Consider the following 27,401-nt stretch of genomic DNA (forward strand, 5'->3'; position numbering starts at 1 on the left):
GTATTTTGACAAACTTTTTTGAAATATAATTTAAGTAATTATGTCCAACTCAATTCCAGATTATAAGAAACTATAGCCATACCGTTACTATAACATATCCAACATGTATCCGCCTACCTGGCAAAAATTTGATACTATGGTGGACCAGGGATGTTGGTTTCTTGAAGGTCTCTTATTCACTACACTTTCCCTAAAATAAGCCAGCAATGAAAAAATAAATAAAAATAGTGTGAAAAGTACAGTTGCAGTGAAAAGCATTTCTGAAGGATCACGTGACACTGAAGAGTACTGAACTTGAGTGATGATGCTGAAAATTCAGCTTTGATCACAAAAATAAATTACATTTTAAAATATATTCAAATAGAAAACAGTTATTTAAAATTGTAAAAATATTACACTATATTACTGTTTTTGCTGTATTTTGGATCAAATAAACGAATCCTTGGAATGAATCATGAACATGACATTCTGCATGATAAAATATAAAGATTTCACAGTGATCTTCTGTAATTTTTTTTAGTTACTACTACATTACTGTAGTAAAACCATGTTTTACTACATTTTATACAGAGAGTATACGGAGAGTATACCATAACATGATTAGCCTAAATGTTAATAAATTAAGTGTATCAGCAATCATAAATCAAAGAAGAAATTTCTTAGAAATATAGTTGTCTAGGTGACGAGGATCATTTGTCGCTTTCTGTAAGTTCCAGTACGAAACAGCGCGGGGGCGCACCTCTTATGATTTTCCGATGGTAAAAACAAATAATATGTTGTTGTATTACTTATCAATATATAGTTTTTGACCAGCGAATTCGTGCAAATGTTATTTATTTATTTTTTGTCCGTCATTAAAACGACGACGGCGCCTGCCGCTGCCGGTGTTCTGTCGATTTGTCCTACGCTGTCAGATTTTCCTAGCCTGACTACGTCAGACTTCCTACTTCCGCTCAATTTCATTTCGCTAATTCGCTTCAGAGTCTGGTATTACCAGGCTAAGATTTTCCTACCTCCCACTAAAACAGTGGGTAGTACAATTCCACAACGAAAAATGCTACTGTAAAGTTATGGTTTATTAACGTCTACACGTTTTATATAGCGCTTTACACAGTACTCAAATATACTTTACAGAACAGAGAAAATATGAAAGCAACCTTAACCCTCAGATGGTCTTCGGGGTCTTTTTGACCCAAAATGACTTTTGCTCAAATAATAAAAAAAAAAAGTTCCCTTTGTCCAAATGGTATGAAACCTTCTACAGCTCTCAACACTTTCTAGATCTACAAAAAAAAAAAAAATTGGAATGATATCTGTATATAGAGGAATACATTTTTTGAGACTATAAAAACTGTTCTCTTATCATTTGTCAAATAAAATCATCCAAAATGCAGAACCAACACAAATATAAAGTGGTGACACGGACACCGACAATGTGTACACACACACACACACACACTTGTGAGTTTATAAAACAACTGCTCCAACCCTGTCTACAGAAGTCATGCGGTTTACCATGCTTACTGCATGCAATGCATTGTAATGTAACATCATTGAAAAACTGGGATTTTTTCAGTAAAAAAATACTAAAATTTGACAAAAAATATTTTATTTTTGTTATAATTGTGATTTTATAATATTTAGATATGAATCCAACTGAATCCAACTTGTGAAAAGATATCTTTCAGGTAGTCAAATAGCAAATAGCATATATTGGAGCTCTATAGCCATCTAGTGGTTAAAATGATTTTTTTTTTTTTTACTGCATTTTCCATAAAATGGGTATAAATGTTACATTAAATCATTTAAAATTATCCATGTTATCCACATGAATGAAAGTTAGAAATCTGTGTCTTTTATAAAGTGAATTTTACATAAAATGCTGTTTTTTTGTAAAAAGCCTATTTAAATAAATATTTATTTATAGAAATTTAGAAGATATCATAAATCCTCCAAAAACTGCACAAATGTTGAGTAAAAACATTAACAAACGGAGTAAAATTACATTTGTAAAAAAAAAAATATTATCTTGATGGGTCAATATACAATTGTGGGAGATTTTGAGTTTGAATAATTCTGGGAAAAAATATATTTAATTACAAAATATTATTATCTTCCCTGATAAATCATCCCTGAAATATTTTGTTTTTAGTCATTGCCAAGCTCAGGGATAATTGATTTCAGATATTTAGTTTTAAAAACAAGAAGTTTACTCATTATTTTGTCAACTATGTTATGGACAAAACCTATAAGTTTTAACTTTAAGTAAATGGCAGACATTTAAAAAAATCATTACTCTTGGAAGAATATGTGTCTATTTACCTACCTTTTCAATTAAAATACCCAATTAATTAAGAAAATACACATTTTGTTCAATTGAAACCCCAAATTTCAAGTACTGAAGTAAACGGTCTGTATATTTTGTTTCCAAAGTGCTTGATTCATGATAATTTTATTGATGAAATTATGTTGAGGTATATATATTTGACAGCTACTCAGTTTCTAAATATTTACTTGGAGATTAGAGAACCATTGAAATATATATATATATATATATATATTAAAAAATATAATGGTAACTTAATTGACAGCTCAGTATCATAGTTGACAAAAGTAACATAGTTGACATGACAAAGAAGGATGATGTATTTAAAAAAAAAAAACAATCTTAAAGGGGGGGTGAAATGCTCGTTTTCACTCAATATCCTGTTAATATTGAGTACATATAGAGTAGTACTGCATCCTTCATTACGCCAAAAAGTCTTTAGTTTTATTATATTCATAAGAGAAAGATAGTCTGTACCGATTTTTCCCGGAAAAACACGAGCGGCTGGAGGCGTGACGTGTGGGCGGAGCTAAAGAATCATGAGCGCGAGTAGGCTTTTGTGTTGAGAGCATGTGGAAGCTGTGACACAGATCCAGAGGCTGAAATTTAACAAGAGCAGCATCAGCAAAGGCTTCTCTATGTGGTATGTACTGAAACTGTATATATTTGCTTAGCAGTTTTGGAAAATGACTAAGTTCCACTTTGTCGTCTTTTTAAAAAAAAAAATTTTTAAGCTGTACATGTGGAAAGTGCAGTTTGATGACATCGCATGTTGTTTACTTGATGTGCTTATGCGCCGATAGCTAAGTTAACAACACAGAGATATTTGAAGCAGTTTTACTCACCGCCTGCGGTTCCAACACACGATCGTGACCCTTTTTCGTTGGGACTGCATTATCCTTAAGAAATAAACGATGTGCAAATCCGGCGTCAAACTGGGCCTTGTTTGTAAAACAAGCATCTTCGAAATGCAGGGAACAAACACAAACACTTGCACAACTCCGTTGATGCTCTGTAAAAATAAACTCCATCCACTGGTCCCTTAATGCTGTTTCTCTTTTGGTAATCTGTGCAGGGTTGTCTTGTCCTCGCAACCAAAAACACACTTCTTTTGTGACATTTCGCGACGCTCTCGCTCTGATCAGTGAAGTCTGTTGTGCTCTCAGTGCTCTGCTATACGGGAGCGCGCGCTCTTCCGGGAGAAGTGCCTTAGGACCCATATAAGGAAATTCCGCTCCATCTAACGTCACACAGAGCCATACTCGAAAAAAACTTTACCAAACTTGTGACAAACCAGAAGGAGTATTTTTGGAACAGAAATACTCCTTCAAACGTACAACTTAATTTTTGAAACTTTGTCCATGTTTAGCATGGGAATCCAACTCTTTAACAGTGTAAAAAACTCAGTATGCATGAAATAGCATTTCACCCCCCCTTTAAGGTCAGCATGGTTGAAATCCCCATCTATGATGAGAAAAGCATCCGGGTGTGCTGTCTGCTGCTCACTGATTTGTTGGTACAGTTCATTAAGTGCGTCGTTCCTGTTGCTGGTGATGTTGAATGGGGGAATGTACACTTATTCTGTTGGTTAACAGAATATGTGTGCTGCATTGGATCAAAATTTTAATAGTGCAAACAGTTGTATCTCAAAAACATTTATATGTCAGAACCCAAGTAAAACATTGGCATACCCTCCAACTTCCAGGCACCCAAGAAACCGACGGAGACAGAACACACTCCCCATTTTCTAACCCAAGAACATAGCCAATTATGCATGTGCATGTGTGTCTGTGTGTGTGTGTGTGTGTGTGTGTGTGTATCAGAGGTGTATAGTCCAGGTGCCAGAAAGTAGAAATCCTGTCCAGCAGCTGTTCCAACCATCACTAAACCAACTCCTCTACCAGGTAGATGAGCTCATTAGTGAAAACACCTGTTCTAGATGTAGAGGCAGATTCAAAATCATGGCAGGATTTTTACTTTCTGGTACCTGGACTATACACCTCTGGGGCCCGTTCTTCGTACGTCGCTAACTCAGTTCGCTGGATTTGATTGTTGATGATTTGTCGTGATCTTGGATCATTTGGTTCTTCGAAGCTCATCCCGGAGCTGCTGTCATAGCAACAGGTCCGTCAGCTTAAACCTCCTCGGGAGCAGCTTAATTCATGTAAACAGGATTAGATCGCTTCTTTTCAACCAGAACTGAGACTCAAAATATGTCTGCTACCACCGCTACTTTATTACAAGAGTATCGTACTGATCCAGGGACAATAATTTAAAATAATAATCATTAAAAAAATTATTTAAAAATAATATAAAAAATGTTGTGTAGTCCATAACAGCCTACTATAGACACAGCCAGTTTTACTCACTGAAATATTTATTTGTCATAAAATTATTACTTCATAATTATATTAGAGTCTTACACACATGCTATACAGATAATAGAGTCGTGCATTATTTTGAGTGATGACTGCTATTATAAGAGTGGCTTGATGGAGTGCAGGAGATGCAGATAACATGATATTGACCCTTAAGAAACTTTCATTAATGCTGTCACGTAACAAATCTGTCCAAATATAAAATGAATAGATAATTTCTACATTGAAATGAAAATGTAAAGACTGCACAACTATTATAAATTGCGAATCTAAATTCTAAAAAATTATAATAAAATAAAAACATGCATCTATTATCTGTTTCATGTAGCTATTATAACATTTATGTAGTTTTGTTTGCTTGGCTGTTTCCTTATAAAAGTCCAAGTCAAGTTTTTCGTCGGGTGTCGTTTTAAATTATATGATGTCATTACATTGCCGTCTTGCCACCAGCCAATCACTGCACTGCTGATCATGGTTTCGAGTATCGATATATATCCCCTTTTAAGACAACACATGAACGTGCAATTATCTCAGATGACCCAATCCAGCGATACTAATCATACACAACAGGTGTGTTCGAAGAACCCAATTAGCCGGATCAGGATTAGCACGATGATATCATCTTGGATGTGTCATTTGATCTCGGATGTAATAAGCGACGTACGAAGAACAGGCCCCTGGTGTCTATATGTGTGTGTGCTTGACCGTGTGCTTGTGCCACGTGTTTGTTAGCATGTGTGTGTGTGTGCGCGCATGTCCTTAGCCATGAAGATATGATTTGGCAATATTTTCCCACACATCTCTTTTTATTTCAACATGACGTGCTGTCACGTGCTGTGGGGCAGGAATCAACCTGAGCACATCCTCAAATGGATACCAGAGTGCATCCTCTCGCATTGGCCAATAGTAACGATTGTGTCCCACTCTGTGCAGGTACTTAACATGAACATGTGTCTCACTCACTTCAACAATGGTTCCAGGGTAAACCTCATCGTCATATCTGATGACACACCACTGACCAACAATGTCACCTCTATCCCACTGTACTTCAAGGTCTGTTTGTTCTTGGTGCAATGCAGGAACAGCAGAGTTGACTTTGAAGACGAAGGCCTGAGCTTGGTAACACTGACATTGCAGAATCTGCCTTGTTGAACACAGGGATTTGCCTGAAAACAAGTTTATAATTTTATAATATTTATTGCAAAGTATTTTATAGTTACTGTACAATTAGAATATTAAATGAACTGCTGAAAACTATAAGAACATGTAATGAATGTCAACTATGTTACTCTTAGTCAACTCTGTTACCTTGGCAGAGTAACATAGGTGACTGGTAACCTAGTTGACATTTTTGCTGTTTTTAGGGATAAAATCAAAATGGTTGCCTAGCACCAGACACCACATGGCATTTTAGGGAGAGGTTCTTCTAAATATTATATGTACAACTGAGTAAAATTGAAATTCAAAGTTATTTATGAATTCATTGTAGTAACATTGTTGACATATGATAAGTACACATTTGCCCCAAGCACTACTTCAGGTGAAATAACAGAAAATGTGGAGGGAGAACATACCTTGGAGTCTTGCTAGTTTTCTCTTCATGAGGAAATGACATCATGTGGAGCAGATCATGTGATTTGGAAAACACACTCTTCCTTGAGGGGTGTATTTGCTATGGGTAACTTAGATGACAGTGACTTCTCGGACACATATTCAATTTGCCAATTTCTATTGAAAATGTGACATATCGCCCAAAAAGACACATTGTTCACAATTACCTCAACTTAATGTAAATAATATAATTAAAACTGTTTTTGAATAAGTTTTTAAAATGTTTTTTTAAGTAATGAGATTGTGCTTGTAATTCATTTCGGACGGTTATTTAGTTGACATTTTAGGGATATCTAGTAAATTTTTATAAATAAATGATTATTTCCATAATAATTAACTATGGAATTTGTAAAGACAAGATCATGAAGAACACTGAAGACTTTTAAAATTGTATTTTAATAAGCATGTTTGCGAGATAAATCTCATGGACATGAAAACTCCCTCGATTATATATTGACTCTGTTACAAATTAAATGTTATTGTCAAAAAACACGAGTGTGGACAGGAAACGTAGACCATAAGAGGGTTAATATACATTACTTCCTGAAATCACGTGCGCAAACACAAATAACAATAGTAGTAATAATAGTAATGTTAAATCTTACTTGTGAAAAGTAATCCCGAGCAGTACTTGCGATGGTCCGCCGATTAGAACAGGAAATTGCTGCACAGTGCTGGTATCTTAACTGCTGCTACGCAACGAAACTAGGAGTACGACCGGTTCAAGATGGCGGCCGCAAATCTCGTCGCCCAGCGGCCAATAGGGCGTCTACTTATATGATGTCTATGTGTGTATCTATATACAATTAATAGACGATGCGTCTGCATGTCGAGGGAAGTTTCCCTCTGGTTATACAGGGTTAAATACCACCTACCAGCCAATCAGAAACAAGAATTCGTTGTTTCTGGGTAAATTACGTGCTGCACACAGAAACTAAAAAAACGTCAATCTACACCAACTAAAATTAAAAAGCTTTCTAAACTACTTATGACCATCTTTACTAGAATGTATCACAAACTGTAGTATGTATTGTTTTAAATATTGAATAACTTGATTTAGAATTTATAATATATTATTTTTTAAGAGGATTTGTTTTTCCCTTACGATTTACATTACAACTGTGGCATGCTGTGTAGCCTACAATAGTTTCTTTTTGAAAGGCTGCTATTTTTCATAAATTCTACAGATAAAGAAAAAAAGTTAACATTGGCCTTAGTCTACCATGGTTATAAGGAGCCATCAATAATCTGACCTCCTTATTGTAACAATAGCTATTGGTAAAAAAATTATAAGAAATAGCTATTCTAGGCTATGTATGTAACTTAATGTTTCATAATACCAAATTGAAATTACAATCGACAAGAGCTTTAAAGTCTGCACCTTAATGAATGATCAGTTAAACAATTTGTTTTCCCCATGTCTAAAATGTATCCAGCTAATAACGACAGATATTAGGAAAAAACTGGCAGATTGCAGGGAATTAACATTTTTAATAGAAGATTTTAAGTAAAGTTCTTTTAGTGTAATTCTGTCACAGAGATCAGATTTTAGGTGTTTAAATAATATAAAATACATGCAGTTAGGTTATTAACCAATTTTGCATATGCAGCCACAAAAGACCATTTTGCACAATTAAATAAACAAGCAAACAAATACATTTCACAAGGGAGTGTGTCCATTAAATCCTGCTAAACGTCTCAAATATCAACCCCGCAATGTTCAAACTAAAACTACACCTTTGAAGCCCTTCATTTTTTAGGATTTTGATTTCCTGGACGAAATCAGTTACCTGTGATCCAAGATAATGAGAGCAGATATGGGGATTTAGCCAAATTTGGGGCAAAATGATTAATGATTCAGTCAAAAACTCTCCAACTTCTTTGCAACCAGAAGCTTTAGCGTAGCTTTGGCTACCTAAGGAAAGGACTAGAGATATATTTTCATTATTTTATATTTATTTCAAATTTTACCGTATTAAGTGGAGCAGCCCCATGTTTAGGTTTAAAAGCAAGTGGTCAACCAAATGGCCGTTCATCACCACAGGCACAACCAGCTCGTACTTCTGAACAGGGAGAAAGAAGTAGAACAGCCAAAGAACAGGCCCTTGAGTCGACAAGAGGCATCAGTTCTACTTGCGCTGGTCAATTATGATGAACAACAGGTCAAATTTGACTGTAGGAAAAACGTGAGTGAATGGAGTGGAAAACCTGTGTCTCCTCCCTTGACAGATGTAATCTCACTCACAAACTTCAAAGCCCTGCTACATAAGAGAACTTGCTATGATTTTAGTACAGGTACATGACAGAACATAATGACAACTCAGTCAAAATGAATAATGTCAACAGATATGAACTAAGTAACAGTGCATCATGTTTCACAGTGAAGTATTTCTTAATCAGTTTTTGATTGACCTGTCTGTGTAAATGACCTATTCCATGTTTTTATTCATCCTTTTCTGGGTGTATTCAACTTCTGTCCCAACTGTAGCTTTTATTCTTTGACCAACTATCGTCTCTGTCCCTTAATCTCTCTCATTAATTTACAGTGGCCACACAAATTATTTGGACAGTTAGACTATCAGCAAACTTCCATGATGTTCATAAGTTTTTTCATAAAATGCTAGATAAACTTGTATTTGCTCTGTAGAAAAACACATTTAACACAACTCTAAAGAGCTATTGTGTAAATAAATACATCAGACTGTTACGTGAACATACCCCTCTAAATGGCAACAAACGATTTTTTCAAGTTCAAATAGTCAAAGTTAGTAGAACATGTCCATGGCTAATGTGCTGAAGTTCACTTGTGGTTCCTCTACTGGGGCACCTGTTTGAACTCATCTTAATGGTGCTGCTGATAGGGCCCTTTCTGAACGAGGACGATAGGCACATGCTAGAACATGAGGACATTTTCTGTACCACAAATTACATTTCAAATAATCCACACGGAAAATACTAAAACATGCACTTGTGGTGTATTCTATACTTGTCCTGAGACTAAATCTAAATATCATGGTAGAAAAAGTGGTTCCAAAATAGTATCTAAAATATCAAATAGCCCCCTAAAATGGCATTTTTCTCTTTTCCCATTCTTGATGACCAACTTACATATCAAATATAACAGTTTAAATCTATTTTTTTCTGGTTTCATATTGTCTAATGTCTTTGTCAAAATAGTTTGATCATCAACATGTTTTAAATAACTGCAATTATGCACTAAAGTTGTGTCCTACAACATGCGTACAACCCTGTTACTGAAATCTGTGTAGTCCTGTTGAGGAAGATAAAAAAACAGTTGAGTCACATGAGGAAATTACGTCATCAAGCCATTTGCTAACACCATGGCTAGAGCAAAGGTAAGGCTTTTCTTCTATTTTTCATTTGTTTGCAATCTTTTCAGCTTTGATTGAGTGTGCCTCTCTAACCAATGCAATCTTGTTTCCCATGAGCTGGTTTGAAGCACATTGGCCGATCTCAGCCCTCAGCTGCACGTTGAACGTGAAGAAGCGCAGCTAGGTAAGAGATCTGAAAGTTAACACTGAGATTTTAAAATCCATCCTATAGCAAACGGGGAGGGTTCAGTTTAGGGTTAGGGTTAACACAACCCTTCTATTCCTAACCCTCGTTAAAAACTATTAAAAGTGCTGTTTCAGTGCTCTGACCAAGTTGGAAACCAGACTAAAACTTTTCAGAAACTATTTTACTCTAAAAAAACTGCTTTCTCTAAGACTTCAGATAGGATAGGCAGCTACCCAGACAGCAAGAAGTTTCGGCCCAGAACCGGCCCTTATCTGGCCCGTGTGAAAACCATGTGGGCCGGTCTTGGTAACATAACCAGACAACAGTCACAAAACACAAGGTCCAACAGTATCAAAGCCTTCCTTAGGCTAATGATAGGGACAAATCATGGGTCAGATATGCTAGGGAGGAGATTGATATGGGCTCTAACTGAGGCTCATAGGAAGAACATAGATAGGGTCATGCTCAGAGGATGTGTTTGAAGAAGATGGAAGGGCAGACATTTGTTCAACAAAGATTTTAAGAAAAGAGTCACAAATTTACAGGGGTTTGTAAAGAACCTAAGGCCTGTGACATTATTAGAAACCATGTCAAAAATAAACTCAGTACTTGCATATTTTACAGTGCTGTACATTTCAGATACACACGTTGTCTGTGAGTCCAATACTGTCCCAATAAGGCGAAAGATAACAAGTAATCCTAAAATAACTTTTGATTGAAGTATGCTTTAAAGAGACATTAAACCCAATGTTTACTTTCAGGTCAGCACCAAGTAAGACAGATGTTAGAGCTATTTATTGTACTCACCTCTCATCTACAAGGTATGCATTTTTGTCTATTAAACAGTATTGTAGCCATCAGTGTGATGTTTGCTATGACTGTCAAGGACTGCTGCATGAAACCATGTATTGCTACTTACTACACAGTATAAAATATGCTAAATCAGTTATCAAAGTTGTTTGGCTAGTTAATGGGTGGGAATTTCTATTTTGCTGCTGTTTAAATGACATATAAACATAAATGTAAAACTTTCTTTTAGGCAATGTGATCTTGGGTGATGAAAAAGGAGGGCTGCCAAAGCAAAATTTGTGTCCAGAAATACTGATTGATACTGAATGCTGAAATGCTGAATACAGAAATAATGATGAATATATGAAAATATATGAAATAATGAAAAATAATGAAAAAGTACCACCCATTTCCCAGACCCAGTGCCAATAAGTTGCTTAAGCTAATCTCAGGCACATCCAGTTTGTGGTCTTTTTGACATGTATAATTGTTCTTATTCCTTGTCATCCTGTTGATTCTTCGTGGAAAAGATGTATGAAATATTATTAAACAACATCCCTGTGGTCCTGAGTATTTATTTGTCACATGTATGCCATGTTCTACAATCAAAAGTAATGTATCCCTTCTACCATTTTACTATTTCATTTTATTGAAATAATCTTGAATGATTTAGATAAATCAAGCCTAATCTAATTTTAAATGAACAAATGGGCACAGTATAAGTGTGCATAAAATAAAGTGTAAAGACAGTAAAAAAAACAAAAAAGTCACTGTATCAGAATCATAGAAATATTGTCTAAATTTCACGTGCATGCATTCACTGAATATGTCAAAGAAAAGAACAGAATATTAAAGTTATATAGTAAAGGTGTGTTAGGCTGTGTTGAGGCCAGGCCTGTGCCTCTGAGAGAAGTTAAGAGTGGGGGAGGGGAGGAGGCGCACACAGGTGGGGGAGGGGAGACACACATCTTATGCTCTACTAATTAATACAAACCAGTTTTAGCTACTTCACACTAATTCGTCCTGGAACATAGATGACAGAGAATAATCATTACATATATTACAATTTCCAACTTTGTTTTAAAGAGTATGGTAACCTCTCCCTAAAACCCTATTTTTGTTTTATTTGTGCCAAGATTGACTATTAATCGAGGAATATTGACTCCATTTTGAGTCGAAATATTCAGTGAAAGAGTCCCACCCGCTCGAGTGGCGCGCGCGCGCTTTGGGGGGAGGGGGAGCTGTCAATCAACCCTGACCTGACAGAGCGAGGTCATGATGTAGTGGTGGAAATTATGATTCTTTCTAGAGATTCGTTCATTTTCAGTTCGTTCACCAAAATGATTCGTTCAGAATCGTTCACTGATTCGTTCAGTGACCATTTCTTCGTATTACACAAAATAAGCCAGCAGGTGGCAAAAAGTGTATTGTGTTGTTATGTCTTAAGTCAACGAACGTATTCACTTGTTACAAAAACTGATCTGGCTTTATTAATGTGTGTATAATCGCATTCAATATATAAAGTCTAATTAAGTTGTTCAGATGAACAAAGCACAAGGTTTTCTTGCCTTATTAGCATTTTAATTGTTTGATCCGACAGTTTATATATTATATATTCACATTCATAAATCGGGGATTAAACGTGGAATTGCTAAATATCAAAACAAGCCTATGTGCACAGTACAGTAACTATAACTGCGCTTTGCATTTTTGCGAGATTGACATGCTAAATGGCAGACTAACCCGGTTTACTCTCATTCATTTCGTTCACGAACGACATGTGTGTATCAGTTCAGTCATTTCATTCACGAACGAGATGTATCAGCACATTCAACTCATTCACGAACGACATGGGTACCAGTTCAATCATTTCGTTCACGAACGATAAGATCTCAGATCTCGTTCAGACTCATATGAAACTCGTTCATTGAAGGGCGTATTCGTTCACTACATTGAACAAATCACATACTCTGTCACATCTCATACTCGAAGGCTATTGGCTCGAGGTTGAGTAATTCTTTGACAGGATGAAATGGTTGTTAACCGGTTCAATGAGCTGCGCATGCGCTGCTTATAGCGCCGCGCTGCTGTGGAGGGAGGAACTTCACTGAACGAGAAATATGAGTCAGTGGATAGCGTGAACGAGAACGATTCGTTCACCTAAAAGATTCGTTCAAAAAGAACGATTCGTTCACGAACGACACATCACTATATGATGGATGATCGAGCGACCGCGAGGTTGAGGAGGCTGAGGCAACATCATGATTTATGTTTTCGGAGATACGAGCAGGCACAGCAAGAAAAAACACAGGTGAGACATATTTCAACATTTTACTGCAAGTATTTGAGCTGTTTCTGGAGTCTGGCCTAGCCGTAAGGAGCAACCGTTAAAATGATCGAATTAAACTCTTTAATCTTATTTCTTATTTGCCAACCATTTTGAGGATCAATTAATATTCAAGTCATTTCTTAAGCATAAATGCCTATAGTAACTACTCTGTTTTTAGGGGTTGAAGTTTTATGCAGTTTTGATATCATAAACAGATTATTCTTTGAATCATTTATTCAGGTGTTTGCACTTTTTGGCACACAGACATTTGAAAATTGATCTTAGAAAAGTTAACTGGATATTTTTAGATAATTCCTGTTACCATACAGACTAAACAATTAATAATTTCATTAAGATTTTAGTTCTAATCTTATTACCCTTACGAAAATTAACCATGGTTTTACTACAAATAAAACCAAAAAACCATGGTTACTGTAGTTAAACCATGGTAACCACAAATTAACCATGGTTTTGCTATATTAACCATAGTTTAACCATGGTATTTGTAGTAAATCTGTGGTTTTACAAATGGCAGTCAATACGCCAAAAAACCATGGGTTACTACAGTTTTACTATAATAAATCCATGGTTATTTTTCGTAAGGGTAGAGCTGCCAGAAAATATTATCCTCATCATCTGAAAGTAATAACTTAGTCAGTAAATTGCTAGAAAACTCGACCTGTTCGTTTTCTCAGATGAACAAAACATTTAATCATTGAAAAGGAAAAAAAAGTGCTTGAACAGCTCTTGTCAAGTTACTGAATTTGACTTTCCTTGTGTGTTTTGATCAGATCAGTGTAATGTCAGGTTAACTCTGAGTGAAGCTGGTTTGAAACACAGTATGTGTCAGTCTAATTTACTTTATCTGATAGGTGTAGGTCTACTTCAAGCTAAACAGATTTTTCTTAGCATTTTAACTGACCTTTTAGGCTAATTTGTTAAATTAGCCAAAATATCCTGGATTAAATACATTCACTCAAGTTACAATATCTTTATGGATACTAGTAATTTGTAATGCATTTTCAGTTTCATCAACTATGTACAATGAATAAATTCAAGTATACCATTGCAATTTTTATTAATTGATGACTTTATTAGTGGTGATCTTGCTTAATGATAATTGTTTGTTTCACAAATAATAAAAGCAAAGAACAATAATGAGTCCAACGACATGAGGGTGAGTAATTATTTACAGAATTTTCATTTTTGGGTGAACTTACAATGCACTCCATTGCACCAACAACTCAATTATAAACACAAAGTAGGATTGCATGACGTTGCACACATGTATGCAATGAAATCGATGTTAAATTGACATGCAAATAGTATAGTCTAAGTTATAGACAAAGAAAATGTTATTCCTGCTGTGCTCTAATTTGTAGTCTAAATTTTAGATTTATTAGTACAAGTAATAAAGGGTCCCCAGCATAATTTACTTTTCCTATTACCTAAAATTGTCCTTACCACTTTTTGTTATTAATTGCATATGTGTAAAACCAACTGTATCCCATGTGCAAGAAAAATTAGAAAAATATGGATGTCAGTGACAGTTTATTACATAGTGGTTGTACTTACAGGCATCAGAGAGTGATCCAGTTAAACCGAGAAAGAGAGAGAAACGTAGTACAGGCCGAACGGAGAGAGGAGATGACCAGGTAAGCGTTTCAACTGGGATTTCATTGAGCTGTAACGGTGTCTAATAGAGCCACAATATGGATGTCAATGACAGTTTATTACATAGTGCTTGTACTTACAGGCGTCAGAGAGTGATCCAGTTAAACCGAGAAAGAGAGAGAAACGTAGTACAGGCCGAACGGAGAGAGGAGATGGAGATGACCAGGTAAGCGTTTCAACTGGGATTTCATTGGGCTGTAACGGTGTCTAATAGAGCCACAATATGGATGTCAATGACAGTTTATTACATAGTGCTTGTACTTACAGGCATCAGAGAGTGATCCAGTTAAACCGAGAAAGAGAGAGAAACGTAGTACAGGCCGAACAGAGAGAGGAGATGGAGATGACCAGGTAAGCGTTTCAACTGGGATTTCATTGAGCTGTAACGGTGTCTAATAGAGCCACAATATGGATGTCAATGACAGTTTATTACATAGTGCTTGTACTTACAGGCATCAGAGAGTGATCCAGTTAAACCGAGAAAGAGAGAGAAACGTAGTACAGGCCGAACAGAGAGAGGAGATGACCAGGTAAGCGTTTCAACTGAGGAAACTGATGGATCTTCTCTGTAGCCCCCCTGTACCCCTGGCGCACTTGGGAGCGTTCCATGACCTTGAACTTCATGGTAGTTACCTCAAAACTCCAATGGGACAACCTGTGGGGTTGTAAAGTGCTCATACTGCTAAAAATATTGAAATCACCAAAATTGGAACAATTCAATAGGCGTGTCTAGTAGGCGGGTCTCCTTGATTCACTGACTTGCATAATAAGTAGCCATGTGCTGCTGTGGCATGACATATGCATATTAAGTAGCCATGTGCACACATTCCCCATTCTGATTTAAATCAATAAAAGTTCAGTAATGTATTGTAAAATGAATAGTAATACTTTATTTAATATTAAATAATCTATTTATTAAAGAATAGTAATTTATTTAATTATGTAATACTTTATTTAAATATATTTACAAAGTATTGTTATATTTTTATATAAGTTTGTTTTTGTAGAACTGCTTTCATACTAATCCTACATGTTAGTTTTATCAGTCTTTTATCAACAGAAAAGTAACAAAAACTGACAATTTTATGAACAAGTGTCAGACCATGACAATGTGATGACACTTAGGAGCATTTAGATAGAGAAATATAAAAATAATTATTTTGCTCTTTCTTTAGGTAGTAAAGAATACAGAGCCAGCAGTTCATGTGAAAGGCCAGGACCCCCTTACTGCCTCAAAGCTGGCGGCTGCACCCTTAAAAGAGCAGAAACAACTCCTGGGTAAAGGATGTGCACACACAGTGTTAAAGTTGTGAGCAGTTTGAATCATGTTATATTACCTGCTTCTTAAACCAGTGATAGTAACATAAAGTAATAATACTCTTCAGTAGAGGGTGTGGTGCCGACACTTTATAGGGTCTATTTAGTGTAAAGCAGCAGATAGTTATCATATGGCTTCAGAAGGTTTGCAATATAGCACACAATCTATGTACTACATCATAATATGAAAACGACAAAACTGTTTGCATCCCATACAGGTGAGCGGCTGTATCCACTTATCCAGGCCTTGCATCCGACTCTTGCTGGAAAGATCACAGGCATGCTGCTGGAGATCGACAACTCTGAACTACTGCACATGCTCGAGTCTCCAGAATCCCTGCACTCCAAGGTTCACCTGCTCAAAAAATGTACTCAACAATCAGTCTCTGACCAGATTTTGTTTGATCATTGTGCTTTTCTGTACTGTGTAGGTTGAAGAGGCTGTAGCTGTTCTTCAGGCTCATCAAGCCAAGGGCCTGTCTGCAAAGTAAAGGGGCTCTGTAAGACTGAAATGTAATCTTATTGCATCGTTCTATCTTAATATTTGGCCTAAATCGTATATATAATGCCAATAAATAGCACATGCAATTGGCACACACAAATATTGACCAACTCTGTTCACATTTTTTTGCAGGCATGCACACTGAATGTCTATATATTGTTCTTGAGAATGGGGGAAAAGAAAACGGCACTACAGAGTCATATTATTAATGCATGATTTGCACACTACAAATGTCCTCTTGCTGTCCACAGGGTTTTTGATTTTGTTTATTAAAAGTAAAATGACAAAAGGATAAAAAAAACATTTATTTTTAATTTTTGTGTGCATTAAACATTACCCTGCAAAAAGAGTTTTGAGTGCCTTATTCTTATTACAGTGATTTTGAGTTTGTGGCAGGGACACATTTGCAAGGACTTTTAAGAGCTTTTATTAAAATAAGTTTAAGTATAATTACATGAAATGCATTTCAATATATGAGGCAGTTTATTGCTTTTGTAAAGATGCTTTCATGCTTATCCTAAATGTTAGTTTAATTAATCTTAAAAATATATATAACAATCATATGTAAAGTTTTAAAGCAGTATAAGTTATTTAATATCATTCTTGAATGTGAAATCTTCAATGTTCTTTTAAATAAATTAAGTTTTAAAAAGTATGTATATATTTAATAGTATTTTTAATACAAATTATATTTTACTAGGTATACTGTAGGGATTCCAAAATGCATGATACATATGAATATCTAATAAAACACATATAATGAGAAAAGGGCAATCTTTATTAAAAATAAATATATAAAGAACCAACACAATATAAACACAGAAACTATAAAACTCTTTAACTATGTAAATGTATATACATATGCAATATGACTTATTTTTGTCCCCTTCTCATCTCCTCCATCCACTGCTCCACAGTTTTGCCAGATGACTTGGCACAAAAGTGGGCACCTCCGAACCGACTGTGGCCAAACTCTTTTGTCTTAGGTTGGCCACACTTTTGGAAAATGTATTGTTCAGTCTGGTTTCTTTTTTTTGGAGTAGCACCTTGTGCTGCAGCGGCCTCCGCTGCCTTCCTCCGCCGCCAAGCTGTGGTCCTTGGCACCTTTGGACCAGGAGGTGTAGCAGGAGGTTCAGAAGAGGATTTTTCTTACTTCTTCAGTGGCTGCTGGCTGTTTTTTTGGCGCAGCTCTCTCAGAGGTGGGCAGGGCTTCTGGCTGACTCACCGACTGGCTCCCATCAGCTGCAAAGCATTACCAAAAAAGTGAATGAGACCTATAGAAAAGGCAACGTTATATTTATTGTTGCATGTAATATTACTAGTCACTACTACATGAGATTAATACTATTTACTACTGCTAGATGTTAGAACTAATGTTAAACATTAGTAGTTTGTTAAAGTTAATGATTGGAAGTGCACCAAATATACAAATGAAAATGTGCAAAAAAAGATAAGCTGACTATGACAAACAATTGCGTGTGGCAGCATTGGGTGAAAAAGTTAGATTCTCAAAGATGAGAAGAAAAATTGCGGCAGTGGGTGAAAAAAAGTGTAAAGGGAATTGCCATGGAATTTAAAAAGCAAAAAATAAATAAATAAATAAATAAAAAAAATAATTATAAAAAGGCGAAAGAGGTACAAAAAAAGCCAGGGTACGGGCTGGCATGATCAGAAGGTGTAATACACCTCCTACCTTACGGTTTCCAAAACCATCATCTGAAAGCTGATAATACAGAATCGCAAAACATGTTATAAATTGCACAACAGTATTAAGAAAACAAAACCACAAATGCAAACCCATTCATAATGATGTCTGACTCACCCGCAACATCTATGTGTGAAGCTGCAGCAAGCAAATCAGCATCCGATGGCTCCTCTGTGGATGCTGAGCTGGAAGCAACCGCTGTTAATTTTAGAATAAGTATTAATAATTACAATATGTAAAAGCAACAAAAATACAATAATAAGCAAACAAGATGTAAGTTGTGTGCCTGGAGGTGCTGTTTTGGGAAGGTTTGGTCCCAACTTCTCAGAATCTCTTCTCTTAATGTATTTTTGCAGAACCTCCATCTTTGTGCCAGGACGGACGTCCGTCTTCTGCCTCATCCACCTGATGAAGCTGAATCGAAAAAAAAAATTATCAACTCAAGCCCATACACTACACATCCCTAAAGCCAGCAGCTTCTTTTAGATTAACATCTTACCCCTTTCTGTCCTTATCCTTGGCGTCATACAGATCCTTAAATGTCAGGGTGGCAAAATTTCCAAACCCGACGAGGAGCTTGTCCTCCTGGCCCGTTGTCCCGGACCCCTCTCGAACTTGCCGCTCTCTTGTATGGCTGCCATGACATCCGGAAACAGGCCTGAATACTGCAGCAACGCATCTTTGTTGCCCATTACTGCAGCTGTGGACAAGCCTCCACGCTCCCGCTCCTGCCGATGAGAGGCCAGCACCATGGCTGCATATCCAACATCATTAGATAGCAGCCATTTAAAGGTTTTCCCACAGTACTGGCCAAACTGCAGGGCATTCTCGCTTAGCACCAGCTGCAAATTTCTGGTGTCCCCTCCAGCAGCAGCCACACGAGCCATGGCGTCCTCCGTGACCTTGGCAGCAGGCCATGACCGCCCAGGGGTGGGGTTTTTCCTATAAGCAGCGGCCAGGGCCGATGGCTTGAGGGTAAGCTCACCAGAGGCCTCTCTGCGAAAGCTGGCGTTGAAATCCATGTTCTATAAGGAACAGAGAGAAACATAAGGCACAACACTGTTAAAACACACAAACACACTATAGTTTGATCTAGCTATTCAATACATCAAACACTGCACTGATAAGACAAAGAAATAAAAAGTGTGTAATCTACAGTAGAATCAACTCTTTTCAACTCCATAAAGTTCAGAAGGACAAAGGGTCAAACAGACACCTGAGCGGGTGTGAACCCCATGACCTTTCATGTTTGTCCCCCACACCCACACAGGGTGCACATGGCACTTCAGGGGGTCACTTTAACACCTTGCTGTTACCTGCACTCTTGCAACAAGTGACAAAGGACACTGACATACAGTAAACTTTACCTTGAACTTCATCATTAATTTCATACATTACATGTTATTAAGCACAAAGAGAAAGACTGAATGTAAGTATTCATGATTTTACTCTAGTAAGCTGAACTGAGGTATCTGAAGTGAAACCAGTTTCGTGCCACTGTTTTAATACAGTGTTTTATACCTTAAACAAAGGTATAAAACATAGCCCTGGGCCAGTAGCACCGAGGCCAGAGTAGCGGAGGGTTTCCACAGTGGAGCTTGAAGCACCGCTGCACGTCACTAAAACACGCCCTTTACACGCCTCTCAGAACAACGTCATGCAACCTCATTATTTCACCATCAAAGAGAAGTTATCAGAAAACTAAGAAATAAGTCACTGGAACATGCGCGATCAGAAAACGAACATGATAAAAGCGGCCGTTTGTTTGCATGCTTTGTTATATATTCAAATTCAAAAACAAAGATTTTTTAACTATAGAATACGTGATACATTGATCATATTGATTTAATTTATCAAGACTCAAAATGAATAACACATAAATACACTTTCTATTTTATTTATTTATTTTTAACGCTTATGAAAATAGCCTGCTTATTCAGTCTAGTCTGTTTCTGTTTATTTGTAGTCACAGTAGCCTATAGGTCACATTATAAGAATGAATGATAATATCTTTATTTTTTTTATAAAGGCTCCCGAACAAAAACATTATTGTATTTTGTTGATACGCAACGTGGAGCTAAACTCTTGAAACCAGACGACCGATAAAATGTTAACTTACTTAATAAATACACAGTTGTTATAGAGAATAAGAAGCTGATGTCTGAATTCTCCAAGTGGTTGCATTTAACTTACCATGGTAAAGCGTGCATAGTCTTTTACATCGCTTATAAATATTTCTGCCTTGTTTAGTGATAATAATCCACATTGGATCAAGTTATTTCAAACACTTGCTGCTGACTAAGAGTGAGTTTTGAGCTCAACTGATTTTTAAAAGTCTTTAATACCCGTCATAAATAGCTGTTATCTTTCTGAAATGATCCTCTCCAGACACGGAGAAACTCCGCCTTTGATCGTAACCCCTCCTCTAGCCCCAGCTGGCCCGCTTTGGCCCAAGGATTTCTGAGTATGGGTCACCATACTTGGCTGAATGTCACGTCACTTTTTTTCACTTTTATTTATTACAATTTCCAACTTTGTTTTAAAGAGTATGGTAACCTCTCCCTAAAACCCTATTTTTGTTTTATTTGTGCCAAGATTGACTATTAATCGAGCAATATTGACTCCATTTTGAGTCGAAATATTTAGTGAAAGAGTCCCATCCGCTCGAGTGGCGCGCGCGCGCTTTGGGGGGAGGGGGAGCTGTCAATCAACCCTGACCTGACAGAGCGAGGTCATGATGGATGATCGAGCGACCGCGAGGATGAAGAGGCTGAGGCAGCATCATGATGCATGTTTTCGGAGATACGAGCAGGCACAGCAAGAAAAAACAGGTGAGACATATTTCAACATTTTACTGCAAGTATTTGAGCTGTTTCTGGAGTCTGGCCTAGCCGTAAGGAGCAACCGTTAAAATGATCGAATTAAACTCTTTAATCTTATTTCTTATTTGCCAACCATTTTGAGGATCAATTAATATTCAAGTCATTTCTTAAGCATAAATGCCTATAGTAACTACTCTGTTTTTAGGGGTTGAAGTTTTATGCAGTTTTGATATCATAAACAGATTATTCTTTGAATCATTTATTCAGGTGTTTGCACTTTTTGGCACACAGACATTTGAAAATTGATCTTAGAAAAGTTAACTGGATATTTTTAGATAATTCCTGTTACCATACAGACTAAACAATTAATAATTTCATTAAGATTTTAGTTCTAATCTTATTACCCTTACGAAAATTAACCATGGTTTTACTACAAATAAAACCAAAAAACCATGGTTACTGTAGTTAAACCATGGTAACCACAAATTAACCATGGTTTTGCTATATTAACCATAGTTTAACCATGGTATTTGTAGTAAATCTGGTTTTACAAATGGCAGTCAATACGCCAAAAAACCATGGGTTACTACAGTTTTACTATAATAAATCCATGGTTATTTTTCGTAAGGGTAGAGCTGCCAGAAAATATTATCCTCATCATCTGAAAGTAATAACTTAGTCAGTAAATTGCTAGAAAACTCGACCTGTTCGTTTTCTCAGATGAACAAAACATTTAATCATTGAAAAGGAAAAAAAAGTGCTTGAACAGCTCTTGTCAAGTTACTGAATTTGACTTTCCTTGTGTGTTTTGATCAGATCAGTGTAATGTCAGGTTAACTCTGAGTGAAGCTGGTTTGAAACACAGTATGTGTCAGTCTAATTTACTTTATCTGATAGGTGTAGGTCTACTTCAAGCTAAACAGATTTTTCTTAGCATTTTACTGACCTTTTAGGCTAATTTGTTAAATTAGCCAAAATATCCTGGATTAAATACATTCACTCAAGTTACAATATCTTTATGGATACTAGTAATTTGTAATGCATTTTCAGTTTCATCAACTATGTACAATTAATAAATTCAAGTATACCATTGCAATTTTTATTAATTGATGACTTTATTAGTGGTGATCTTGCTTAATGATAATTGTTTGTTTCACAAATAATAAAAGCAAAGAACAATAATGAGTCCAACGACATGAGGGTGAGTAATTATTTACAGAATTTTCATTTTTGGGTGAACTTACAATGCACTCCATTGCACCAACAACTCAATTATAAACACAAAGTAGGATTGCATGACGTTGCACACATGTATGCAATGAAATCGATGTTAAATTGACATGCAAATAGTATAGTCTAAGTTATAGACAAAGAAAATGTTATTCCTGCTGTGCTCTAATTTGTAGTCTAAATTTTAGATTTATTAGTACAAGTAATAAAGGGTCCCCAGCATAATTTACTTTTCCTATTACCTAAAATTGTCCTTACCACTTTTTGTTATTAATTGCATATGTGTAAAACCAACTGTATCCCATGTGCAAGAAAAATTAGAAAAATATGGATGTCAGTGACAGTTTATTACATAGTGGTTGTACTTACAGGCATCAGAGAGTGATCCAGTTAAACCGAGAAAGAGAGAGAAACGTAGTACAGGCCGAACAGAGAGAGGAGATGACCAGGTAAGCGTTTCAACTGGGATTTCATTGAGCTGTAACGGTGTCTAATAGAGCCACAATATGGATGTCAATGACAGTTTATTACATAGTGCTTGTACTTACAGGCGTCAGAGAGTGATCCAGTTAAACCGAGAAAGAGAGAGAAACGTAGTACAGGCCGAACAGAGAGAGGAGATGGAGATGACCAGGTAAGCGTTTCAACTGGGATTTCATTGAGCTGTAACGGTGTCTAATAGAGCCACAATATGGATGTCAATGACAGTTTATTACATAGTGCTTGTACTTACAGGCATCAGAGAGTGATCCAGTTAAACTGAGAAAGAGAGAGAAACATAGTACAGGCCGAACAGAGAGAGGAGATGGAGATGACCAGGTAAGCGTTTCAACTGGGATTTCATTGAGCTGTAACGGTGTCTAATAGAGCCACAATATGGATGTCAATGACAGTTTATTACATAGTGGTTGTACTTACAGGCATCAGAGAGTGATCCAGTTAAACCGAGAAAGAGAGAGAAACGTAGTACAGGCCGAACGGAGAGAGGAGATGACCAGGTAAGCGTTTCAACTGGGATTTCATTGAGCTGTAACGGTGTCTAATAGAGCCACAATATGGATGTCAATGACAGTTTATTACATAGTGCTTGTACTTACAGGCATCAGAGAGTGATCCAGTTAAACCGAGAAAGAGAGAGAAACGTAGTACAGGCCGAACAGAGAGAGGAGATGACCAGGTAAGCGTTTCAACTGGGATTTCATTGAGCTGTAACGGTGTCTAATAGAGCCACAATATGGATGTCAATGACAGTTTATTACATAGTGGTTGTACTTACAGGCATCAGAGAGTGATCCAGTTAAACCGAGAAAGAGAGAGAAACGTAGTACAGGCCGAACAGAGAGAGGAGATGACCAGGTAAGCGTTTCAACTGGGATTTCATTGAGCTGTAACGGTGTCTAATAGAGCCACTATATGGATGTCAATGACAGTTTATTACATAGTGCTTGTACTTACAGGCATCAGAGAGTGATCCAGTTAAACCGAGAAAGAGAGAGAAACGTAGTACAGGCCGAACAGACAGAGGAGATGGAGATGACCAGGTAAGCGTTTCAACTGGGATTTCATTGAGCTGTAACGGTGTCTAATAGAGCCACAATATGGATGTCAATGACAGTTTATTACATAGTGCTTGTACTTACAGGCGTCATAGAGTGATCCAGTTAAACCGAGAAAGAGAGAGAAACGTAGTACAGGCCGAACAGACAGAGGAGATGGAGATGACCAGGTAAGCGTTTCAACTGGGATTTCATTGAGCTGTAACGGTGTCTAATAGAGCCACAATATGGATGTCAATGACAGTTTATTACATAGTGCTTGTACTCACAGGCATCAGAGAGTGATCCAGTTAAACCGAGAAAGAGAGAGAAACGTAGTACAGGCCGAACAGAGAGAGGAGATGGAGATGACCAGGTAAGCGTTTCAACTGGGATTTCATTGAGCTGTAACGGTGTCTAATAGAGCCACAATATGGATGTCAATGACAGTTTATTACATAGTGCTTGTAATTACAGGCATCAGAGAGTGATCCAGTTAAACCGAGAAAGAGAGAGAAACGTAGTACAGGCCGAACAGAGAGAGGAGATGACGAGGTAAGCGTTTCAACTGGGATTTCATTGAGCTGTAACGGTGTCTAATAGAGCCACAATATGGATGTCAATGACAGTTTATTACATAGTGCTTGTACTTACAGGCATCAGAGAGTGATCCAGTTAAACCGAGAAAGAGAGAGAAACGTAGTATAGGCCGAACAGAGAGAGGAGATGACCAGGTAAGCGTTTCAACTGGGATTTCATTGAGCTGTAACGGTGTCTAATAGAGCCACAATATGGATGTCAATGACAGTTTATTACATAGTGCTTGTACTTACAGGCATCAGAGAGTGATCCAGTTAAACCGAGAAAAGGAGAGAAACGTAGTACAGGCCGAACAGAGAGAGGAGATGGAGATGACGAGGCAAGCGTTTCAACTGGGATTTCATTGAGCTGTAACGGTGTCTAATAGAGCCACAATATGGATGTCAATGACAGTTTATTACATAGTGCTTGTACTTACAGGCATCAGAGAGTGATCCAGTTAAACCGAGAAAGAGAGAGAAACGTAGTACAGGCCGAACAGAGAGAGGAGATGGAGATGACCAGGTCAGCGTTTCAACTGGGATTTCATAGAGCTGTAACGGTGTCTAATAGAGCCACAATATGGATGTCAATGACAGTTTATTACATAGTGCTTGTACTTACAGGCATCAGAGAGTGATCCAGTTAAACCGAGAAAGAGAGAGAAACGTAGTACAGGCCGAACAGAGAGAGGAGATGGAGATGACCACGTAAGCGTTTCAACTGGGATTTCATTGAGCTGTAACGGTGTCTAATAGAGCCACAATATGGATGTCAATGACAGTTTATTACATAGTGCTTGTACTCACAGGCATCAGAGAGTGATCCAGTTAAACCGAGAAAGAGAGAGAAACGTAGTACAGGCCGAACAGAGAGAGGAGATGGAGATGACCACGTAAGCGTTTCAACTGGGATTTCATTGAGCTGTAACGGTGTCTAATAGAGCCACAATATGGATGTCAATGACAGTTTATTACATAGTGCTTGTACTTACAGGCATCAGAGAGTGATCCAGTTAAACCGAGAAAAGGAGAGAAACGTAGTACAGGCCGAACAGAGAGAGGAGATGGAGATGACGAGGTAAGCGTTTCAACTGGGATTTCATTGAGCTGTAACGGTGTCTAATAGAGCCACTATATGGATGTCAATGACAGTTTATTACATAGTGCTTGTACTTACAGGCATCAGAGAGTGATCCAGTTAAACCGAGAAAGAGAGAGAAACGTAGTACAGGCCGAACAGAGAGAGGAGATGACCAGGTCAGCGTTTCAACTGGGATTTCATTGAGCTGTAACGGTGTCTAATAGAGCCACAATATGGATGTCAATGACAGTTTATTACATAGTGCTTGTACTTACAGGCGTCAGAGAGTGATCCAGTTAATCCGAGAAAGAGAGAGAAACGTAGTACAGGCCGAACGGAGAGAGGAGATGGAGATGACCAGGTCAGCGTTTCAACTGGGATTTCATTGAGCTGTAACGGTGTCTAATAGAGCCACAATATGGATGTCAATGACAGTTTATTACATAGTGGTTGTACTTACAGGCATCAGAGAGTGATCCAGTTAAACCGAGAAAGAGAGAGAAACGTAGTACAGGCCGAACAGAGAGAGGAGATGACGAGTTAAGCGTTTCAACTGGGATTTCATTGAGCTGTAACGGTGTCTAATAGAGCCACAATATGGATGTCAATGACAGTTTATTACATAGTGCTTGTACTTACAGGCGTCAGAGAGTGATCCAGTTAAACCGAGAAAGAGAGAGAAACGTAGTACAGGCCGAACGGACAAAGGAGATGACGAGGTAAGCGTTTCAACTGGGATTTCATTGAGCTGTAACGTTGTCTAATAGAGCCACAATATGGATGTCAATGACAGTTTATTACATAGTGCTTGTACTTACAGGCGTCAGAGAGTGATCCAGTTAAACCGAGAAAGAGAGAGAAACGTAGTACAGGCCGAACAGAGAGAGGAGAATGACCAGGTAAGCGTTTCAACTGGGATTTCATTGAGCTGTAACGTTGTCTAATAGAGCCACAATATGGATGTCAATGACAGTTTATTACATAGTGCTTGTACTTACAGGCATCAGAGGAGTGATCCAGTTAAAACCGAGAAAGAGAGAGAAACGTAGTACAGGCCGAACAGAGAGAGGAGATGACGAGGTAAGCGTTTCAACTGGGATTTCATTGAGCTGTAACGTTGTCTAATAGAGCCACAATATGGATGTCAATGACAGTTTATTACATAGTGCTTGTACTTACAGGCATCAGAGAGTGATCCAGTTAAACCGAGAAAGAGAGAAAACGTAGTACAAGGCGAACAAGAGAGGAGATGGAGATGAAGGTACGTCATTATTCTGAGCTGTAACGTCTTAGCAATAGGATGTCAAGACAGTTTATTCATAGTGCTTGTACTTCAGGATCAGAGAGTGATCCAGTTAAGACCGAGAAAAGAGAGAGAAACCGTAGTACAGTCCGAACGGAGAGATGGAGATGGAGATGACCAGGTAAGCGTTTCAACGGGATTTTCAATTGAGCTGTAACGGTGTCTAGATAGAGCCACAATATGGATGTCAATGACTAGTTTATTACATAGTGGTGTACTACAGGCATCAGAGAGTGATCCAGTTAAACCGAGAAAGAGAGAGAAACGTAGTACAGGCCGAACGGAGAGAGGAGATGGAATGACCAGGGTAGCCGTTCAACTGGGATTTCATTGAGCTGTAACGTGTCTAATAGAGCCACAATATGGATGTCAATGACAGTTTATTACATAGTGCTTGTACTTACAGGCATCAGAGAGTGATCCAGTTAAACCGAGAAAGAGAGAGAAACGTAGTACAGGCCGAACAGAGAGAGGAGATGACCAGGTAAGCGTTTCAACTGGGATTTCATTGAGCTGTAACGGTGTCTAATAGAGCCACAATATGGATGTCAATGACAGTTTATTTACATAGTGCTTGTACTTACAGGCGTCAGAGAGTGATCCAGTTAAACCGAGAAGAGAGAGAACGTAGTACAGGCCGAACAGAGAGAGGAGATGGAGATGACCAGGTAAGCGTTTCAACTGGGATTTCATTGAGCT

General features: G+C 37.5%; 1 protein-coding gene and 2 long non-coding RNA genes across 3 annotated transcripts; 2 read left to right on the forward strand and 1 right to left on the reverse strand.

Annotated features, from left to right (window-relative positions):
- The first annotated feature begins 9,696 nt into the window (after positions 1 to 9,696).
- Positions 9,697 to 11,178, forward strand: LOC113094169 (uncharacterized). Its single transcript, XR_003287992.1, has 3 exons — positions 9,697 to 9,831; positions 10,596 to 10,655; positions 10,874 to 11,178. It is a non-coding gene; the product is annotated as an uncharacterized LOC113094169 (long non-coding RNA).
- A 3,942-nt stretch (positions 11,179 to 15,120) lies between these two features.
- On the forward strand, positions 15,121 to 16,720 carry LOC113094175 (polyadenylate-binding protein 1-A-like; the record flags this gene model as incomplete). Its single annotated transcript, XM_026259883.1, has 5 exons — positions 15,121 to 15,156; positions 15,802 to 15,904; positions 16,162 to 16,292; positions 16,375 to 16,456; positions 16,578 to 16,720. Coding segments are annotated over 4 exons (330 nt in total), but the record flags the coding sequence as incomplete, so codon positions are not given.
- A 498-nt stretch (positions 16,721 to 17,218) lies between these two features.
- On the reverse strand, positions 17,219 to 18,351 carry LOC113094173 (uncharacterized). Its single transcript, XR_003287996.1, has 3 exons — positions 18,268 to 18,351; positions 18,139 to 18,168; positions 17,219 to 17,687 (listed from the first exon to the last, which is right to left on the reverse strand). It is a non-coding gene; the product is annotated as an uncharacterized LOC113094173 (long non-coding RNA).
- Positions 18,352 to 27,401: the final 9,050 nt, after the last annotated feature.

This window comes from Carassius auratus, unplaced genomic scaffold, assembly GCF_003368295.1.
Source record: "Carassius auratus strain Wakin unplaced genomic scaffold, ASM336829v1 scaf_tig00215268, whole genome shotgun sequence".
Taxonomy (NCBI): domain Eukaryota; kingdom Metazoa; phylum Chordata; class Actinopteri; order Cypriniformes; family Cyprinidae; genus Carassius; species Carassius auratus.